At 34.2% G+C, this 22,293-nt stretch overlaps 2 protein-coding genes across 2 annotated transcripts; both read left to right on the top strand.

The window, feature by feature from the left end:
• The first annotated feature begins 912 nt into the window (after positions 1–912).
• On the top strand, positions 913–7,953 carry LOC132745645 (uncharacterized). The gene is made up of 6 exons (XM_060734596.1): positions 913–1,139; positions 2,202–2,262; positions 2,942–3,099; positions 4,500–4,586; positions 5,765–5,876; positions 7,426–7,953. The coding sequence occupies exons 2-6, from the start codon at positions 2,250–2,252 to the stop codon at positions 7,935–7,937; spliced, it is 882 nt and encodes a 293-aa protein (XP_060590579.1). The 5' UTR covers positions 913–1,139; positions 2,202–2,249; the 3' UTR covers positions 7,938–7,953.
• A 2,538-nt stretch (positions 7,954–10,491) lies between these two features.
• On the top strand, positions 10,492–21,241 carry LOC132745881 (uncharacterized). Its single transcript, XM_060734894.1, has 6 exons — positions 10,492–10,648; positions 13,661–14,375; positions 14,855–14,947; positions 15,549–15,587; positions 15,888–15,932; positions 16,359–21,241. Exons 2-6 carry the CDS (start codon positions 13,673–13,675, stop codon positions 19,232–19,234), a joined length of 3,756 nt encoding a protein of 1,251 aa, XP_060590877.1. The 5' UTR covers positions 10,492–10,648; positions 13,661–13,672; the 3' UTR covers positions 19,235–21,241.
• The last annotated feature ends 1,052 nt before the right edge of the window (positions 21,242–22,293 follow it).

The raw sequence follows: 22,293 nt of genomic DNA, 5'->3' as shown, positions 1-22,293 counted from the left end.
AATTTGAAACTCTATTCATATGCATACTTGTAACATTTAACAAAATCAAGTGTGAGAATGAAAATATAAATTTACAGTCACTGTTAACAGTGGGAGGCAATTTCTAAATATTGCGATTTTTAGAACGAAAATCGCGTGTGATGTGAATTTAACGTTATATTAAATTCCAAGCAATACAGGTCTATGATTTGATTTTGAAATTTCGAAAGAATGTAATTCCATGGTTTTGTTATAACATGGACCTTAATTTAGTGACAATTAAAACCAAATACATGTAAAATATAAGCACGGTTACGCCGCGGCATGTTCATTTTGTATGTATTTTATGCTTAAAGTGTTATCAGAATGCTTCTTTTACGATTACTGTGACAATCTCCATATTGCTACGTATCTCTGTTCCAACGTTTGATTAACCTAAGCTGTTATGCTTTCCCCAATTATTTCAGGATTATATTGTTCCTATAGCAACCCGAATTCTGCTAAGAATGTCCCACGTTCTAAGCGGAAATATTTTTTGCTTATTTATGTGATAGACTTAAAATACAGGTGGTGATATAAAGATCACTTAAGTAAAACGGGTGATGATATTAGGATCACATAAGAAGTATTTTGTCTGGTTACATCACAACATTTTCGTACTTGTGTCAACTGAAGTATGTGGGAAAAGGAGATTCCTAAATTGAGACCTATGCATATTGAAATTGGAACGTAGTTTATAGAGTTGAACACCACTATAAGAGGTAGATAAGTCCTTTTACATTTTTGTATACGAATTTCCACGCTCGACTTATAACTCAAATGAACATCATTATTAAAGTAATAATTTACGGATATCTAATACTTTATTTAAAATTTAAAACATTTTATTTGACGACTTAATTTAGTGGCGTTTAACCGTCTCTTTATTGACCTTTAGTGTTATCAGAATTGACCCAGTTTGTACTAAAACCCAACTACAAGCATTATTAAGAGTTTGACGTTATTTCCGATATTTCAAAATATAGCTTATATGGTATTTTTATAAGTTCGTTATACCGGATTAACAATTTCAAAATACATACGACCTATAACAAAATTGCTTGATAAGAGAATGTGAATGTTATATATGAACGAGTAAGGAATTTTAACAGATGATAAAGGTATTTGTAAACATTTGTTTTAGCCAAATTAGATATCATCTTGCAATTTATGTTTAACTGTTTGATATCGGACATTGATTATTTGATATATACATATGATAGGGTCTGATAATCACGGTAACCTGTGCTTCCGTGTTACCAAAGTTAATCTATTTCAAACTTACAGATCGACAATTTAATATTTTTTATACATACTTTATGCAACAATTAATATGTTATCTACTTACTATTATTTATCAGTGAATGGCCAATATCTGTTGACCGTAATATATCAATACAAGACCTATGCTTACTAGAGATATATCAGCTTACTTTCATCTATCAATGTAGGACCAATGCTAGTATTAATATATAAACGCGAGACCAATGCTTACTATATTATCTATCAATGTAAGACCACTGCTAACTTTAATATATTTACGCAAGACCAATGCTTATTATATTATCTATCAATGTAAGACCACTGCTAACTTTAATATATTTACGCAAGACCAATAGATATTATCTATCAACGTAAGACCAATGCTAACTTAAATATATTTACACAAGACCAATGCTGACTATATTATTTATCAATGCAAGACCACTGCTTACTTAAATATATTTACGCAAGACCAATGCTTACCATATTATCTATCAATGTAAGACCAACGCTTACTCAAATATATTTACGCAAGACCAATGCTTACTATATTATCTATCAATGTAAGACCAATGCTAACTATAATATATTTACGCAAGACAAATGCTTACTATATTATCTATCAATGTAAGACCAATAATAACTAAAATATATTTTCGCAAGACCAATGCTTACTATATATTATCTATCAATGTAAGACCACTGCCAACTATAACATATAAATACGCAAGACAAATGCTTACTATATTATCTAAAATAAAAAAATATACCTTTTGGTGCTCACTGGGTGAAATGTATTCCGATCTTCCACTGAACTTATATACCCACCGCAGTGCCAATGCATATTGTTTTTTGTTGTTGTTGTTGTTGTTGTTGTTGTTGGGTTTTTTTCTTCTTAATTTTTTCTCAATGCATTTCAGTACTGAAAGAAATCTTGGCTCTCGATTGTTTGCACAAAATAACACGAAATGGAAGATGAAGGTTTGTACATTTTTGTTTCCTATGTGTCTGATAAGTCACCTTTTTGAACTCGCCATATTACCAAATACATGCTCATGTATTAGAAAGAAACGAAATCAGATCCAGAACATACCGTTTAAGTGTTGTTCAGTTATATAACATTTAAAAAAAATGCTATTTCTTCTCCCAAAGTCCTTCCGTTGCGGAGAAGGCACACGGCAGGTCAAGGTCAAATGATCCTAAGGATCAGAGATGATTGGTGTTGTGACTAACTTGGGTGGGTGGCGTTATCAAAAGCCGTTTTGTATTAACACAACGATGCCTTGGATGCATTTTGTCTCCTCTTAACTATCTATTGTGCAATATCTATAAGTGCAAGTCGGACAGGCGTTGGCGCAGATTTTCAGGTCCATATGTTTCGCCCTGGGGACCAGAAGGAGACACACACAAATGCGCGCGCACGCACTGATACACAATTTTCTGTTTTGTCTTTTGTCTATACAAATATCCTTCACAATCAATAAAGCAACCTCCAAAGCATTACTGCATGATACGTATCACCTTTTCAACATTTATTTGTGAACTGTGAACTGAAAGCACAGAATTCTTCAATAATATTGTCTCAATGAATCCCCTCAATGCTATAATTATAAGATAAAACAATATAAACTTTCTAAAATCATTTTTTTTACATGTGTAGCTGAAGAAAGACTTGTGGTTCTGAAACGAATGTGCAAACTTTCGTGTGTAATCTTGACGGTTGCAGTCGCCACTTTGTTGGTTGGCATCATGGCTCTGACATATTCCGGGGGGAAATTCCCATTTAACGCTGGGGGAGCAATCATTGCTGGCATTGTGGTAAGTTTGACTATTCGTTTGGATTTTGTTGGACCATATATGTTTTCTTAATATGACTTTTAATGTAAACGAATGAACAAGATGTTATCTTTGTATAATGAGTAATAATGTATTTATTGGACATCTGTAGTGAAAAATGAGAACGTACATGTATTAAACGGTTATATTTTAAAGGGATTTCACTGAGGGTTTTTTTTGTTGACAAGACGGAACAGGAAATATTTCTCTGAGATTTATGTACCAAATGATGTAGATCTTAACCAATAACTTGCGTGCAAATTTTCAAATTATTCCCTCACCCCGTTTTTCCAGAATTATCTTTTTTCTGTGTGTGCAAAATGGTCATAAAATGAAAAGCGTTGTAAAGCTTTTTACTCAAATCGTGCTAACAAAATACAAAAAAAACAACACTTACAATCGATTTTTATTAATTCTGGGTATATTTCTTTACTATCCTTTGCAGATTTTTCCATTTCAAAGTGCTGTGCTTGATCTTTGTACAGAATTAAACTTTTATGTTCTTATGCTTCTTGACCTAAGCAATATGCAAAGCTCCCTTAAAGCAATATGCAAACCGAAATACTATTTACTTTCTGCATATTCATATTATTGTGTTCGATTTCGAAGGAACATGTGTGACTGGCACTTGTTTGTATCGTATTAATGTCTTAAATCAATGTTAATACATTTGAAAGTTGTTTGTTTCAAATACATTTTAATAAATGTCGAATTTGTAAAATTTAATAACATTTCTGTTGACACGCTAGCGAGCCTATGGAAAGTGCACATCATGCGGATGCCTGCATCTACAGCACTAAACAAAAGGGAATGAATAAATGTTACTTTGTTGACCAGTACCCTTAAACACCAATATTGTACCCGAGTTAACTGGCTGTTAATGAAAGTCTAGTTTGGCGAGTGAGATCAATATATCATGCCTTATCCTGGTCAAACCGGAAAAGATTCACTTTAGCCACAAGAACAGTTCCCAATAAACCTGTATACATGTATAGTAATTCAGGGGTGACCTATTCGATCCCCGGGCGAGACCTAATTCCTCCGTGACATTGAGACAAATGGTCCGTTGATTCAGAAATCTTTCAGGATTAAAAGTCGGTCAATGGCGGAGGAATTTGTAATTACTGGTTACATATTCAGGAACGTCGCCGCTCTGGTATGACCAAAGCATCCGAGCTATCTTCTTTTGATTGACTGATTTTAGATTTTTTTTCTAAAAATGCACAAAATTGAATGTGGACAGTTTACCAAAAAATAACAGGTTAATGGTTAAAGATGTTTCACCATTAAAGAGTAAAAGACCTTTTGATATATATTGACAATGTTTTGAGATACACTTCGTTATGCACATTTTTCTGATCTTTTTATTCCTTTTTTTTCAGGCCACATTCTTGTCTTTTTGTCCAATGTGCATGCTAGTTCAAGCCAAACAATATCAGAAGACCAGAAAGAGCTCATATAATTGCTGTGTAAGTTTTATTTATTTATTTTTATTTTTTTTTGGTCGTAAAAAAGTACTAGTATGCCAGATATAATAATTTTTGTTGCATTATACGAGTATGAACGACAACACTATGCTTTCAGTCATGATCAGTTGAAACACAATTTCTTTTTTTCTGTTAAGGACACAAATTTTCCAAGTCAAATAGATTGTGCACTTTAAAATGAGGCCAGTTAATCTACTTTGTAAATTCAAACTGTTTGGTAATTCCTTGTTCTCAATCCCGGGGGTTAATCTCCGGGTGCACGGAAAACTGGCCCTTTTAATCTCCTTTTGTTTCCCCACACTGCTTGGTTAATTTCCCTTGTGTCTTCACACTCCTCGGTTCATCTCCCGTGTGACCCACACTGCTTGGTTAATTTCCCTTGTGTCTTCACACTCCTGGTTTAATCTCCCGTGTGACCCACACTGCTTGGTTAATTTCCCTTGTGTCTTCACACTCCTGGTTTAATCTCCCGTGTTTTCCCACCATCTGCACTGTGGGTGAATCTTCCCGTATGTCCCAACACTGCTGGGTGAATCTTCCGTGTTTCCCCATACTGCTGGGTGAATATCCCGTATGTCCCCACACTGCTGGGTTTATCTCTGGTATGTCCCCAAACTGCTGGGTTTATCGCCCGTGTGTCCCTAAACTGCTGGGTCAATGCATGAGTTTTGTACATAAGGAGTGGGCAAAATGTCCAGCACACACTGTGGAGGTATTTTTGAGGATGTACCATTTGACTGATCCCGAAAGGCGGACCCTTATCAGAGGATTGATAGTCACAAGTTGAAGTCCCCGCTCTTCTTCAGAAGTGGAAGCTTAAGTTACAACTGCCTCGTAAATTATATTACAATAAATGACCAGCATATTCATAAAGTAACTGTCTTCTAACAGTATTCTGTCCCAGCTATTATTATTGACAATTCTTCTAACTGCCAAACACAGTCGCATCTCCTCGGCCCTTTCCGTGAAACTCCGGATAAGTTACTTTGATAATACCCCGAGATGTTCCGATTGCTGCTGATAAAGTGTACATCACATATATGTAGCATAGGAAACATTGAATATATGAAGTCCTGCTTGTCTCTGTCCTGCTTGTCTCTAGGAAAATTATTATTATTATTATTATTAGTATTATTCACTCTTTACTGTTTCTTTTTCAGTGCATGGCATTGTTTTTCTGGAGTTTTATAGCAATTCTAGGCATCATATTCGGACTTGCTACAAATGGGATTGGGGCGATCATTGCCTGTAACAATCGTTCAAAAGAAACAGGTAAGGCAATTATAACAATGTAGATGTACAATGTGCGCATAATTTAATACTCTAAAACAAATGCAGATGTATTCTTTTCTTGAGAGTGATTGGACTTTTAAATCCCTGTATTCGCTTGAGTGATGAGGAAAACAAATCTAGCTAGAAATTCCGTTGCTTTGAGTTATACATAAATGTTACAACCATAGAAATTGATCATGAAACACTATGGCTTCATTCTATAAGTATCTGATCATATCCACGATACTGCTTAAAAAACCCGAATCAGAATATCAACAATCCGAATACTGACGGAAAGTGTCGAAAAGTTGCGATTGCTTAAAACCCTTACCCGACTATAACCGGAAGTGATTAGTATTTGCTACCAGAATGGTGCTAGGCCTGTCTGCAAATATGTGCAGTCTAACCAGGCTCAATATTGTTGGCAGCTCGATTTCTTGTATTTTATATTGAAATATCCTAGCTAGTCTTCGACGGAACCTTTCTTTAAAATCAAAGGATAAAAATACATTACACAATTTTAGCAAGTTTAAGCAGCATGCCTGCAGATTCATGCCAATTTCCTTGAACTTTTTTTTAAAATATTTCAGAAAGCAAAATATTGTCAAGTGAACAAAAAAGTAATTAACACGTTGCGAACAACACTTGAAATCTACGAAAATTGCCAACAAATAGGTCAGAATATGCCAAAATAACCCTCACCCCGTTAGTCATGCAATAAAAATATAGCAATAAGTACTGTAAAATCAGTCATTTATTAATTTCATTAAACATGAATTTTGAACATTTTTACTTTTTTTTTAATCTTTTTTTCTCAAGGTTGATTTTTAAAAATATTTTGGCTCATCTGGAGGCATGCAGCTTTAATTGTTAGTTTCCAATCAATAGACTCGCAATAATTTTAATGAAGAATCTTTTAGATTATCGGTAAAATTTAACAATATTAACGCTTAACCATATACGTAAGTGCAGTCAATTTTATTTTTCGACCGAAGTGTGTTTGTTTTTACCCTGAAATTCATAAGGAGAATAACTGAATAAAAGAAGGATTCTTAATGGTCATTTTTTTTAAACATTAAAATGGAAATCTGAGTTTTATTGGCCTATTTGTTGGATGGCATATACATACTTGTGTAATCACCATTTTTTTCTTTCCACAAACGTTAACGCAGTTAAGTCTAAAACATTTATTCTATGATTGTAGATTGGCCTACAATAGGCTCATTTTCCATTAGTATTTCAAATATTGATAAAAACTATATAAATGTATCGTGTTAATATTCTAATGAAATGTGGCTTGAAAGAAATGTTGATGAAGTTCTAAGTGATCTGGCATGAACATTTATATGATTAATGATCAGGATCCATGCTGTTCGCTATCAGTTTCTCTACTTATTATAGGGTTGGTAAGCGAACAGCATGGATCCTGATCAAACTGCGTGGATGCGCAGGCTGGTCTGGATCCAAGCTGGTTGCAAACCCATTATGTTGGTTTTGTCGTGACACGGCTCAAATGTAAAATAACCTTTGAGCATTACTCTATTTGCAGGTTGTTGGTTGAATAAGGAATCACAGGTAGCGTTCGCCATTATAACAGTAGTGTTAACGAGCTTAATGCTTATTCTAATAATAACATTATATATCATTTGTTGCTGTAACTGCCCACTGGTAGGGGATATAGGCGATTTACCAGACTACCCTGTTCAACCTCACAACGTGAATTCTCCTACACAAAATGAAATACCGGTATATGGAATGCCTGGAATTGACCAATCGCCAGGATTCACTGTACTTAACTCTCACGGGCGTGACACCAACGATGGCTGGTTTGATAGACCGGCTAATGGGCGTTACATCACGCCCACTGCTCCCCCTGTATTTACAGAGTATTCCTCGGATACCTATTTTACTTCTATTAACACGAGTATGGATATCCACGACTCAATAAACAATGAACACGACGATGATTCAAGGCATTTTAGGTACAGTCATTCATTTGATAGCCCACCTCCCTCATATAACGAAGTAATGGAAAATGACCCGATGGAAACACCACTTTAACTAACAAGTGTAGTTATCACTTAACAGGAAGTTTTCCTTAAATAAAAATCAGGGCAACAGCGTTCCATAGACTAAGCTTTGGGTAGCACACATTTCGACGGTAGTCACACCAGAGCGACAAATGCTCCATGGCCACAGCGATCGATGGACCCACTGCTTCTGCGAAAGCTATGGCAAGTGTAGGAAATAGAGGGACGGATCATGGCATTAAGTTATATTAAACACGGATGTCAGACAAATTAATGATTATTGTGATAGCGACGTTTTACACAAATAAAATCACAGGTGCTTTATGTTTATTCTTTCTATTTTATTTATTTTTTTATTTCTAACAACTTCCCAAAGTTTTAGAAATTCTGTGAACTTTTTTAATTTGCTTCAAAAATTTCTAAAAAGTTTTAAAATGATTTTATAAAGTTTTTTATAACTTTTTATTTTAAAAACTACGAAAAAATTTTTTTAAACCCCAATGTAAGTTAAATTTTCCATCCCCCTTCCTTTTTTCCCGGTTTGGGGTTTTCCCCTTTACAACCATCCTTATAATAACCCCTATCATTTCAAACGTAAAATAAAACTGAATATTTATGTGGTTATATCTATATAAATAACTCTTTGTCAAAGGTATAACAGATTTAATACTTAGGAGATAATTTCTATTTCAGTTATTTCAGTTTTGTTTAGTCTAAGATTATACCTGAAACATGACTATATACCTTAAAACTTTATGATAAACAAGTCTAGAAAATAAGCATTACATGTGTTATTTTGGTCCACTGTGCACTTCCGTCGCAGTCCATTGCCAATACGCTTGGGGGTTTCCTGATCCTATTATGGGCAGCCATCTTGGATTGGAACCATAATAGGACAGTGAACCAGATTATACATGTATTTGTTAAAAACATCCTTAAGGTGATATTATATGCTCTTTATTCCATTGTCAAATTGAGCTGAATTGACTTTATATTTCAAAAGATTGACTGTTATAATGGTGCTTGACCACTGATACTGGAAATCTTTAGTGGTAAAATATAAATCTGCCTAAAATACAAAAAAGACTGCCCCACTCTTTTTTTCATAAATTGAACGTTTACAGTATATTCCGATTGATATTCACAAACATTTCCTTGGACCACGAGAGTAATTCATTGTTCATGCCAAAGTAAATTATAAAATTGAAGAGAATTATGGGAAAATGTAAACTTACTTTGGCTTTCACCTGATCACTTGCTATATGCCCTTGAATGTGCAAAATGTGAATTTGTGAGAAATCAGGCGATTTTTCAAATTTTGTATGTTATTGAAGTGGATGAAAATAAAAATTCGAAATAATTGTTTAGTTTTTTTTTTTTTGTTGTTGTTGTTGTTGTTGTTGTTATTATTATTGCTGTTGTTTTCCCCTATGTACTAAATGACTTTATGAGCTGAATTTCATGTGATTTTATCATTATTTAGCTTATATCGTTTGATCAATCCACGATGACGGTGCAGATTTTCATATGTTTCGGTTGTTTATATCAATAAAATATTAGGTCAGGATATATTTATCCTTGTAATAAATATCTATATTTATTTAAATAGTCAGTCAGTTTAAGCAAAACCTTACAGTGCGGTTACATTAGGTAGTGTCGGGTTTCTCAAAACGCAGGACTTTTTGGCCAGAGCTATAATTGTGATTAAATTATATTTTTTTCTATGCTAAGACACTTTAATACTATCCACAGAAATGGCCCATAACGTTATGCCCCATAAGTTACTGGGTGGTGATTATAGTAAATTCTAATATATTCTCCATTAAAATTTCATCATGGTTGTAAATATTTTTGCATTTTCCTAAAGCATACATGCGAGTATTGTTATCTCGTTTGAAAAAAGGAGTGTTTTTATACCGTATTTACATTATGACATTGACTTTTATAATTAATTTAAATTTGTAACATGAAATTCTATTTTCCTTATGTACTTTATCCTTTTAAAATATTTTTCTTCTTCGTTTAATATTCAGTCACATCAGGGGTATATATATAATATACGTTCCTGAGTGATTACGTTTTTGATATGAACCATTTAGTTGTAAAGTGTTTGAAATTTTATAAATAGGTCTTGTATTAAAATATAATTATTCATCCTTGTAATATATTTCTATTTTAGAAGTCACGCCATTGAACACCCGTATCTTTATTCACCTTTCAATACTAAGATAAATTGAAGTTTATAAATAAGCACAGTTCATATTTTAATAATTTTAATGTCATCAAGTTCAAGTAGGTCATATCTAGTCTACTGACTATATTATAATATTACACTTTTTGTGCGTCTTAATGTAAAAATGAACCTGTATATTCATGTCAATTCAGAATGATGAACTAATTTATTGATTAATGTCAGAATGGTTAAAAGTAAAGAAAAAAGGCATTAAAATTACTGTGTGGCGGCCGTGCTACGTAATATAACCAGTAGGTAGTTTAAATAAATACTTTTGCTTATTTTTGAGTCCTATGAAATCTACCCGGTTAAAAATGATGTCATCTTGGGATACCACAAAAAATAGAATCTATAAAATGGTATCTTGTCCGTATGTCTACTAAGTTTTTAAACACGAAATGGAAAACGTCCTATCTAAGATGGCGTTTTCTAATTCGGAAAATCGCTTTTCGATAACATTCTGTGTACGTTTATTATAATTTGATATGTATTGATGTGGCATATAACAGGTAAGACATTTTATCTTTTATAATTTCAGTTGGTGTTTGTTATTGGTGATTTTTTCAATTGTTACATATCATTATCATCATTAGCCCAACAAATTGTGTGCCAGGGCTTTTTATTACGGCATAGTCGCATGGGTAAATTCATTTTCCGCCTGCAGGCTAAAAGTTAAAGTCATTATAAAGTCGATAAATGAAAATTCTTCAAAATAATTCCCTTTATGCTTTACCTATAGTTGCATGTATGGGGTAAGTTATCCCTGTGTGGATCTCAATGGACTCGATTCACGCAGGCGGTTTAATGACATGTAAAAATAAGAGAGATTAGGTGTAGTAGGTGACACAAAAATCATAAACAGAGCAAAATGCGTTTTTATTCAAGAGCCAAAACTTTTACCTTTTTGATGCTTATGTAACATCTTTATGTCATGTCATATTGTTCTGAACTGGTGGGATTTAGCCAAGCAGAAAAACTAGGACGACTTCATAGAAAATATCTTAAATGGACATTGGATGTAAAAATGAGTACGAACTGTTATGCACTTTATGGTGAAACGGGACGGTTTTCGTTAATTTTAAACAGAAAAGTAAAAATAATTTAAAAAAAATTTTCAAACTATTAAATTTACATAATTTTAATCAATCCTGTAAAGTTTCATTGAAATCGCTTAAGTGGTGTCCCGAAACGGCAAGTATATACCTCATCAAAAAAGCGGATGGACAAGTCCTCATTAAATTGCTTAAGGGTGGGTGTATTATAAATAAAATGCTGAAAGGGCAGGTAGACCTAATGAAACCAATCAAGGGTGGATGGACAAGTTCTCAAAAGGCCAAGTGGATGTCATTTAACAGTAATATATAGAAGATAGACCTCATATAACTGGAATAACAAAGGGCGGATGGACCTTCTTAAACTCGCTAATATACTAGTAGGCAGGATCAACTACGAATGGCCAAAAATCATTTCAACTAGGGAGTCGGGTAACAGTTCATTTAATATATTGACGTCAGACCAGTTGCTGAGACATATACCTTGTAGTAATTTATACACACAGTACATGTATATATTTTCTTTTCTCAAAAAGCCGTTTTGTCGACATTTTTTATTGATTTGATAAGTGTGTGTTTCATAGGTAAAAGTTTATAAAATTATGGCGGGTATAGTTGGTCACAACGGGTAGTCGATCAAAAACAACTTTTTTGACAATTAGAGGTGTATTAGGTTAGATTTATTTATCAAACATTTTAAAGGGAAACCATAAAATGAATAAAATGTATGAATTAGGTAAGGACTTGAAAATTTGCCAAAAGTACACACCTTAACTTTACATCAGAATCAAATATACCACTGGGTTTCCAATGCATGTGACTATTTGGCAACCTTTCAAGCGATAAAATTGATAATGGGTAACATTGTGTAATGACACTAATCATTCGAAACTGCCTCGGCTATTATATATATACAGTTGACTCCCGGTAACTCGAAATCCAAGGGACTAGGTATTTTACTTCGAGAGAAACGGAATTCGAGTAACTTGGAACTACCGCCATTACGTTGACTTCGTACATGTACATGATTGAATATGCAAAGAAGTAGGTTTCTTATTGTTGTTAGCGGCAAGCTGCAATATTTAACCATTGAAATGACGGTAAATCACTTCCAACTACAAATTATAAATGAACAAAAATATATCATTCAAAATTTAATACATGTATATTAATAGTGAAACATAAACACACAATTATATTTGATTTAATTGATCATTGGCCGAAAACGAAATTAGCAACTATCGTGAACCGGAAGTACAAATTAATGTATGCAATATGACGGAACATTAATTATACAAATATCATTTACTTTGATAATACACATCAATACCTAGGCTGTTATTTGACTAGGCTGTTATTTGACTAACACCCGTCAGACTGGCACGAGTAAACTTTTTTAAAGAAATGTAATTAAATTTTAATTTAGTTATCTAACTGTTAAAACTAATTAAGTCGTGTAACGGATTAAAGACACTTTTACGACGTGTTAATAATACATGATGACCGGCAATTAAAAATTACTATAATATTCCTTATCCGAAGACTGACGGAAAGGGCCGAGTAGTTGCGATTGGACACTAATGGAACGTTATGGGCAAATAGTTTAACCATATGTTCAATCATAAGATTACTTTGAAAGTAATCACTGTTAAAAGCGGGTCCGGAAGTGGTTCAAATAAGCATCAATCTGTCATTATAGTGATGATGAAGCACATCCGCCCGTGTAGGATACAAAATGCAGCTTTCACTGTCGAGTACGGACCCCGAATCATGCCCTTAAAGGGTTAATTTTGAAGCATAGAGTGGTGATAATTTACCTCCATGCAATTTCCACGGAGTATCAGCTAAATATATAGATTTTGAGCCAAAAGTAGGTGACTGTACGGCGGTCAATGAGAACCTGAATGAACAGTACCTGAGACAATATAAAAAGGAGGTAGCCCTGAAAAGGGCTGTACATGACTTGTGATACCAGCAGCCTTTCAAGCCGCCACTTTTTGTGCTAGAGGCTCAAACACCCTAACAAACTTTCTTCGACGAACCTGCCTAGTTTGAAGGGCCACTTTCCTCGGCATTAGTCAGGACACCGGCGACTGGTCCGCAGGATACAATTAAGTTTCGGTTTTCTTTTTAGCCGCCCCAAGAGTTTTACAAATCTTCTCCTGTTATAATACTGATAATGCTTGTTACACTTTTAGATATGATTCACAGCCTTTTTTCACATATTTGGTTGAAACATACACCGGATAATATTTAAACTTTGGTCACTTGGGTTAGGGTCCAATACACTGATGCTTAAAATAGGTTATTACACTTTAGCTCATACAGCTTTTGCTAGAGATTACTAGGGTCACTGTTGAAAAATAAAATAGATATTTACGCTTTTACCTTATTGGCTTATGTGCATTGAATACATTGACAAATGTGCAACCTTCGCCTTCAGAGCTATTCTTGTTTTATTCGTTGTAGGCTGTTTACCAAATGGCTGACGTTAAGCAACTCACAAGTTATTTCGAAAACATTTTCGATGCTAAGGCAGAACCCTTTCCCAGGAAAACTGGCTTCAATCAGTCACTGAAAAAGGACTCTAGCAATTGGGTGCAAAATGGTGAACCAGGAAATTTTTGGAAAGGTAATGACTCGGTAGAAAAACCATTATGTGAAAAAGAAATTAAATACGTCTTTACTCGGGAGGATTACAATAAATTACCAGGTTTGTTCACAGATACAAGTAGACCGCTGGAAAATGCAAGCCAGACTTCTCATGCTAATACTAATAAGGCTACAGGGCGTCAATACCAAACAAATCAAGAGCCCGATGTTCAAAGAACGCCAAAAGAAGGGGTTCAAAACGGTTGTGTCAGAGAAAGGGGTCCCTTACCCGGTTCCAACCGTAATATAGCACACCTAGTTGGCGTAGATCAGGTGTCGGAAAATCATTCACCACGTTCATACAAAGAGCCGTTAAATGCAAGAGACGAAAGCATCACTCATGAAAAGAAGAGGCGATGGAAAAGTACGACATCCAATGGAAGCTCTGGTATTTATACCGGATCTTTCACTGATCGGAGAAGCGTGACTGGAGAAAGACTAAAAGATGAGAGTGATGTTTGCAACACACAAAGATATGTTGAGACCATACCTTACAGTGAACAAGCTCCACTCGTCAAGAAGTTCTCAAGTGGTACGTTACATGTTATATTTGATTTGTTCACTACAAATATATGTATTATTACGTTAATATGCTCATACCAAGTTACATTTAATTAAAATAATTGATTTATTAAACCTAACAATTATCATGTCAACTAAATACTACCACTATCTCAGCGGTACGAGAACTTTATTAAATTTCATATATAGAGGTATTTTCTAGTGATAAAATAGCAACTTTTAAACATAAAAACATAATTGTGATTTCACTCTTAGAATGATTGCTCCAATTGTGATGTCACGAAGTTTTTTATGTAATTATTCACAAATAACGTCAGTGATGCGAAACCTACTAAAACATTAATTCAGCTTTGTTTAAAGTTTTACTCGTAATAATATTACAAGAAATTGAACATGACTATGTATATTATTCCGTCGGATTGTATTTCCCGAGTAGAATGTATCGAGCTGTTATATTTATTTATGTCAGTATACAAATCATTGTTTCAGAACCAACCGTTTTACAACCTATAAAACAAAAAACATATTCTCAAGACAATGTAATTAACATCAACGGCAGCAATGTAGAAATCCATAATTTTGGTATGTGGTTTTATATTTTACTTTGATAATAGTTAAAGGTTATCAATGAATGTTTTTACCTTAACCTAGTGACTTTGCCAATGTAAAGTCATACGTTTACATAATTATGTAAACGTATGACTTTACATAGGCAACAAACAAACACAGATGAACTCAGAATGTTACATGCCAAAGTACTTACATAAATGTTCGGGGGGGGGGGGGTAAATTTAATATTTTCCCTCTTTACATATATTAAGTGATAGTGACTAATTTAGAGAAGAAAAAGAAAAGCAAATACATGTAATCCAAGTGTTAAAACCGCGCCATAATTATTGCTCAATCTGACAAGTCATTTATATATTAGCATCAAATTTATTTCTTTTTATTTTAATTATGTAAGTAACGCTTGCGTTTTTAATTCAGTCATACGTTTGTTTATCAATCAATGTTTATTCAGTACGGATTGTTTATTATCACACAATTTGTGGCCATATAATAATTAACTTGTTAACTTTATTACCAACCCCTTTAATAAATATCGTTACTTCACGGATAATGCTATATGTCCGTAATTTATATATACAAGAATATATATGCATATCGAAATTGTTGGTTTCAGAGTCTGGATATTCAGAAGGCTTGACAGCGAGCCAGATTTGTAAGTATACGTTTATTCCCTTAAATTCCTGTTATTTTTCTTAAAATACATTTCCCATATATGAACAATGCTTCCATTGTTAATCAGAGTTCTGTATGCATATTATTTATAAATTATCATTTCTTTTAACAGCTTAGCTTTGTTGACCGGAACATAAAATTACTGTAAACACATGTCAGAACATACTTATTTAACACTGTTTCGTGTACAATTAGTAGTTATAAAATGATCAATATATTTTGACTAACATTTCGTCCTCTATATAAATGATAAATATTTTCATTCCTTCTGTTTTTGCAGCGGTGTTTTCTTCGTCTGAGCAAGAAATCCGAGATTCAATTGCAGGTGTGTTGTTTCTGTTTATTACTCCACAAGTGTAATTGTATCATTCTTAATATTTCTTTGAGTCTTAAAATATCATGCACATGGATTTTTACAGTGCCTCCTGAATCAGTATCGATCGATATATCATTTGTTGATTTGCATGGCCCCTTTATGACGTTTAGTGCATTGGTTTACATTAACCAACGCATGATTTGTTGATTGTATCTCGCATAGTGTTTGGCATTGACCCCTTAGCGTATCCGACACATGGTTTTCTTTGCCCCGATTTTACGGTGTCAATTTTGTGCATTGTGATGGTATAGAAGTTTCCAAATATCAATACATTTTGTAATTCAGCTTTTTATTTACGTTTCTATGCAACATTAAATAATAACTTGTATATTGCCGCAAAATTTACATCAAAGTATGAATTATGTTTCTTCATAGCCCACACAAAGGTCAGTCTTGAAGAACATGAACAGTGCGTGAAAATTCCTGAGCAAAGACGACTGAAAAAAGCACGTAAGATTTTCGAGGAAGAAGGGTTTGTAATGATAATGGGAGACAATGGTTCCGGTTCTTCGCATCTTGCATGGGACGTGTTCTCGGAGTCCAATAGTAAAGAAAAGTATAACTTGATAGAACTTTCTAACTTTGAAAAATGCATTCACTCAAAAGAATATGTCACAATTCTAGTTGATGACGCATTTGGAGAAGCAAAGCTGCAAGATACCGCGTTGGACACATGTCTGAAATATGTAAAGTTGTGTAAAAGGAAGAAATCCTCAAGGAATGTGAAGATCATTTTCACCGTAAAACACCATATTGCCAGTCAATGCAAACGTCAGCTTGATGATTACAGAAAATGCATAGTGGACTTGGAGGATCCAAAGATACAGCTTGACAGTGACGAGATGTTTGAAATATCAAAGGCGATACTCGAAAATCATAAAGAAGAGTTGAAGGTCAAACTTGTTAACAGTGATGGGAAGGAAGACCGATCAGAACATTGCAAAGGATGGCATTGTATCTCAGAATCGCTTCTTTCAGATATCGCAGAAGCAGCTCATCCTTCGGGCTTTCCAAAGAAATTTAAACAGTTTCTAGACACAAGAGAAAAAATAAGACAAGGTCTGCAGTTCTTTACGCATCCACCAGAGGATCTTTTTGAAGCACTCAATTGTATGAAAAAGTCAAAAAGCCAAGATGATCGTGACAAATTTTTAACATTAAGCCTGATTGCAATATGTGGGGAGAAACTGAAGTTTGAAGATGTCGCTAGGATTGATGACTCTCGTAGTCAACGTGTCTTACCGGTAACGCACAAGAACTCAAAAAAGAGAGGAAAAGCAAAAACCAAAGCAAAATTATGCGAAGATGAGATACCGTGGTGGATAAAGATCGTTAATTTCTACGCAAAACAATGCCCTAAGTCCATGCTAGAATCGGTAAGGACGGGAGAAGAGCTTTTAAGAAACACCCATATAAAGGAAGAGGTGAAAGGAATCTATGTTTTTGCTGCCCCTTGTGTGAAAAATGCAACATTGATAGCCATCGGTCAGGACTTTCCACAATATATAATGAAACTGTCTGATATACGATTCTTCAAGGAATATATCAGCGTCGATACTAATTTCGGAGAAGATGGCAAACGATACATTAATATTGATGTTTCTGACAAATCACAATGTTCTGAGGCAAATGACAGACTGATTGAACTCTTCGAGGCCGGCGACATAGATTCGTTCGCAACCCATAAACTATTCCGACACGAAATGTTTGCTATGCAGTTTCTTGACTATTTTGGAAAAACTAAAGATTGGCTTAAGAGTTTCATTATCAGCTCCTCAAAAGAAAACGCAAAGTGCGTTCTTGATTGTGCGTTGCACGAGTCAGAATCCTTCAATAGAAGACAAAACAATTTGGCCAAGTCCGTTTTCCTTCATAAGAACTGGGGTGAGAAGAGAAAAAATTATCGCGGATGGTCTACACAAAAGGAATATGACATCATTCTGTACTGCTGCAAACATGGCGACGAAGACATGTATTTTAAACTAAGGAATAAGTACAATGTCAATATAAACTATCAATGTCTACATTTAGCAATTAAATGTGGATCATATATAATAGTTGAAGACATTTTGGAATCGATATCAGCAGATATAACGGACGACCAGAAATGCAAATGTATGGAGCTTGCCTTGCTTAAATTTGCTGAAAAGCCAATGAAGAAACGTACTAAGGTAATAAATGTCCTTCAAAGATTCGTACCAGTCGACTACAAAGTAAAAGGTGTTGATCCAGTCATCCACACTGCAACTAAAGACGGCAACGGTTTGGTTATAGTAGCTCTTGAATATTTTAAAGGAGACATTAATCTAATTAACGTACATGGAAAAACTATACTGCACGAAGCTGTTCTGAAAAACAGGGCAGCATTCCTGGACATTGCACTGAAACATGGGGCCGACCAAAAAAAGGCCGATAAACACGGGCTACTGCCAATTCACGAATGTGCAAGGCACAACAAACCATATATGTTACGTCTGCTCGTGAAATCAGACGGTGAAATCCTTTGTGCAACAGATAGCTCAGGCCGACAGCCCCTTCATCACGCAGCTATCAATAGTAGTTATGAAGCAGCCACTTGTCTGATATCACATGGTGTAGATGTAGATGTGGTTGATGATAAGAAAAGAACACCTCTACATTATGCCGCCGAATCTGGTAAAGGAACCGTCATTCACAGTCTTTTGGAAGCCAACGCAAACACAACTAAGCAAGATGGAGATGGGCAGTCTCCTTGGATAATTGCTTGTAAAAGCCAAAACATAGAAGGTATCAAACGTCTACTGGGAGATGAAAACATAGACGTGAATTCACCAATCGATAACTTGTATCCAATACACGTGGTGGCTGCTACTGGAAATTTAAGCGCATTTAAAAGATTGGTTGGAAAGGGGGCAAATATCAACGAAGTAACACTAGATACTAATGACACGGTGCTTCATATTGCCATAAAACACGGTCACGATAAACTTGTGGAAAACTTGCTAGAAATGGATGACTCATTGGTAGACTTTAAAAACAAAAGGAATGAAGTACCGCTGCATACAGCCGCGCAGTACGGGAACTTCTTTGCAACAAATGCTCTTCTCAAAGCTGGTGCCGATAGGTCGGTGATAAACAGAAAGTGTCAGAAACCATTATGCATTGCCAAGCAAAAGCTTGGAGAACAAACGAAGGAAGAAGATTACGAAAAGTACTTATCAGTTTACAGACTTTTGGATGGACACAAAACTAGACGTGAGACTGCTGTGTGAAAAAAGGCTCGAGACTCTAGTTTTTGTTTTGTTACTTTCTTCATTTTTTTATAAAATGTTTGATCGGAATCTTTTGTTGCGCAGTTCAGTTTATTATTTATTTTTCGAAATTTTTCCTTTGTTGTATTTTTTTTATTTATTATTTTAGTGTATTTATATTTATTTTGTTTTGTTTTTAACTACTAACCATACTAGTAGATTGTGGGCTAAAATGCTTATGTGTGCATGTTAAATATGAAATTAAGAAGATATTTTGAAATATTTAGGATGGAAGGCGAAATGAATATGTAGTTTTAAATGTTTGAAATTATTTTCCCAGCAATAAAAATATGTTCTCCACACCCCTTAGTATTGCTTCTCAGGTCGAAATATTTGAAAGTTGGGGTTTTACTGAGAAGCAGACACATATATAGGGGTAAGTAATTTAAAGTAACTTGCAACAAAATCATAATACCCTTTCATCTGTATCTTGTTTTTCGTTTCGTCAAGATACCATGATGGCAATAAGGGGAAAGGCAGATGTACAATTTATTAAACAATAAATCACCTTGTTAATAATTATGAAGATAAACCCTTAATCTGCTTGAATCGCAAATGATTAACCTGTGTCGCCAATATAAGTTTAACGCCAGGCCAGCCTGCAAATCCGTCCAACCAGACAAGGCTACACCTAAAATTTTGAATTAACTGCTAAAAATTGAAAGCGAGACACTTCCATTACGTGAAGTCAGCAGGTTTGGGGCTAAGCTCAATATTCATTCTTGCATTTTGTTTCGGCAAGAGGAAACGAGAGCTGCGTGCATGAATATTGTTGGAATTTACTTGGAAACCTTTAAAGCAAAAGATGCATACATAAGCCTTTTACCTATCACATTATTATATTGCATTTAATCAGTATTTATAGAACGCATTTATATACAAGTTGTATATCTTTGTTATAATGACTTCTAATGTATGTACATTGTGTAGAAAAAAGCAACAAATTGTTCTTTTGATATCTAGGTAAATGCAGTGGTGTATTACAATTGAAGAACGTCGCACTCGTTATATAATACTCCATTTACTTTTAATGCATTCATCCGAGTTAGTTCCTTCTTTTTTATTGTCATATAATTACATTGCTGGTAGTGTTTTCAGTAACCTCTAATCTGCCATATCATCACAAGTTATTTTTTCTGAACTTATTTCACCTTGCTGTTAACAAGATCACAGTACGCACATATTGTTAATAAAACTGGTATCAAGGCTCGATAAAAAACAGTAGTACGGCGGAGATGTAATAAAATAGTCAAAGTTTATTACATGGCTTTAATTAATTGTAATAAAAACAAATGCTTAATAATGCTCATAGTTTTAACTCCACTGGTAGCAACAGATCTTACCCAAGATCAACCGATGTGCCTCAATGTGATCATGGTCTGCACTGTTTGCTATTCAGTCAGTTCATATTTTGTAATTTTCCCGAAAAATTATCAGTTTTGGACGATTCTATTTATGATATTGAGGACAGTAATGTTTAATACCAATACAATGCTCGAAGCTTATAACCCATTCAAAGACGACACACTTCAATAAACCTTGAATCCATTCAAGATGTCATTCTACTCATGTAAGAAGATTCATAGAGTTTTTTTATGTAAAAGTATTCACATTTTATGTACTCAATGTTTATAATCTCTTACTAGTATTTTAAAAGCTGTTATATACATGTATTTTAATTATGTACAATATATTTTTGTTTAAAATATTTACATCTTGACTGGACACTAAAGTATTTTCTTTATTGGTATAAAATAATGCATAACTTTTTCTTTGAATTTTTCTTCGATTATAATTTACAAAAAGGTACTTTTTGATGTATACATTTTACCCATGACATTCAAGTAAATTACCAATGACAAATGTTTCTTTTTCCAGTTTATGTCATGTTCTTATTTCTGTAGTTTTTTGTTTATTAATATTTAAAATTAATACTATGTTATGTTTTTAATAAAATATTTAACAGTAGTTTATTTTTTCTCCTTTACTGAACACCAGTGGACAAATACTATTCCAATTTTTTTTTGTAAAAATATATGGTATCCCATCATGTAATACTGAATTTGAACCAACAGCAAATATATTTGGTAGTGATGTAATAAACTAGAAATGTGTCGTCACGCCACGGATGCCCCCCCCCCCCCCCCCCCAATGCAGCCAAAATTTCAGATCTATGTTATAATATTTAGTTCCAAACTTGTTTGCACAAACTATTTTTTTTTTCATTTTAAGTTCGAAGTCCTTAAAACTATTAAATGTTAACACAAACCATTTTATACAAAGTTCAAGGCACTGAAACTATTCAGTGTTAACCTTTTGTAAATTGCATATTTGTAACCAAAATAATGACTGCTGAAACTGAAAATTCAAAATTTTTCCAACATTCAAGAGAGATAACTTTGTCCAAAATCATTGAACCACAACCAAATTCAAACTTGAACTGCTTATTCCTAACACAGGCAGTGACTTGGATAGTGTATATGTACATGACCATGCCCACTTATTTTTATAAAAAATCATTTATAAAAATAAGGGGGCGTGATCATGCACATATATACTGTCCAAGCCATGCACCGACTGCCTTTGATTCCTAAGATGTATCTATATGTCAACTTTGAGATGAATGTGTACAACCATTGGGGGAGATAATGAACAGAAACTAAAAATATCTGATCTTTTTCAAAGTTCAAGAGGGATAACTGTCAGCTATCATCAAAACCATGACCAAATTCGAACTTGACCAGTGTATTCTTATGACATATCCATATGTACATGTACAACTGTTGGGGCGATAATGAACGGCAACTGAAAATTTCATATTATTTTCAAAGTGAAAGGGGCAGAACTCTGCATAGAATCATTAAACCACGACCAATTACAAACTTGACCTGCGCATTCTTTTGATGTATCCTTATGTCAGATTTTAGTTGAACAGGGTTCGTACAGACATCCAATGCCAAAATTCAAGGACTCTTAAAGCACTATTTAAGCATATTTTTTCCATTTTTCAAGCACATTTG

This window comes from Ruditapes philippinarum, unplaced genomic scaffold (assembly GCF_026571515.1).
Source record: "Ruditapes philippinarum isolate M1 unplaced genomic scaffold, ASM2657151v2 ctg211_1_1_1_1, whole genome shotgun sequence".
Taxonomy (NCBI): Eukaryota; Metazoa; Mollusca; class Bivalvia; order Venerida; family Veneridae; genus Ruditapes; species Ruditapes philippinarum.
This window is presented reverse-complemented; position numbering and strand designations above follow the sequence as displayed.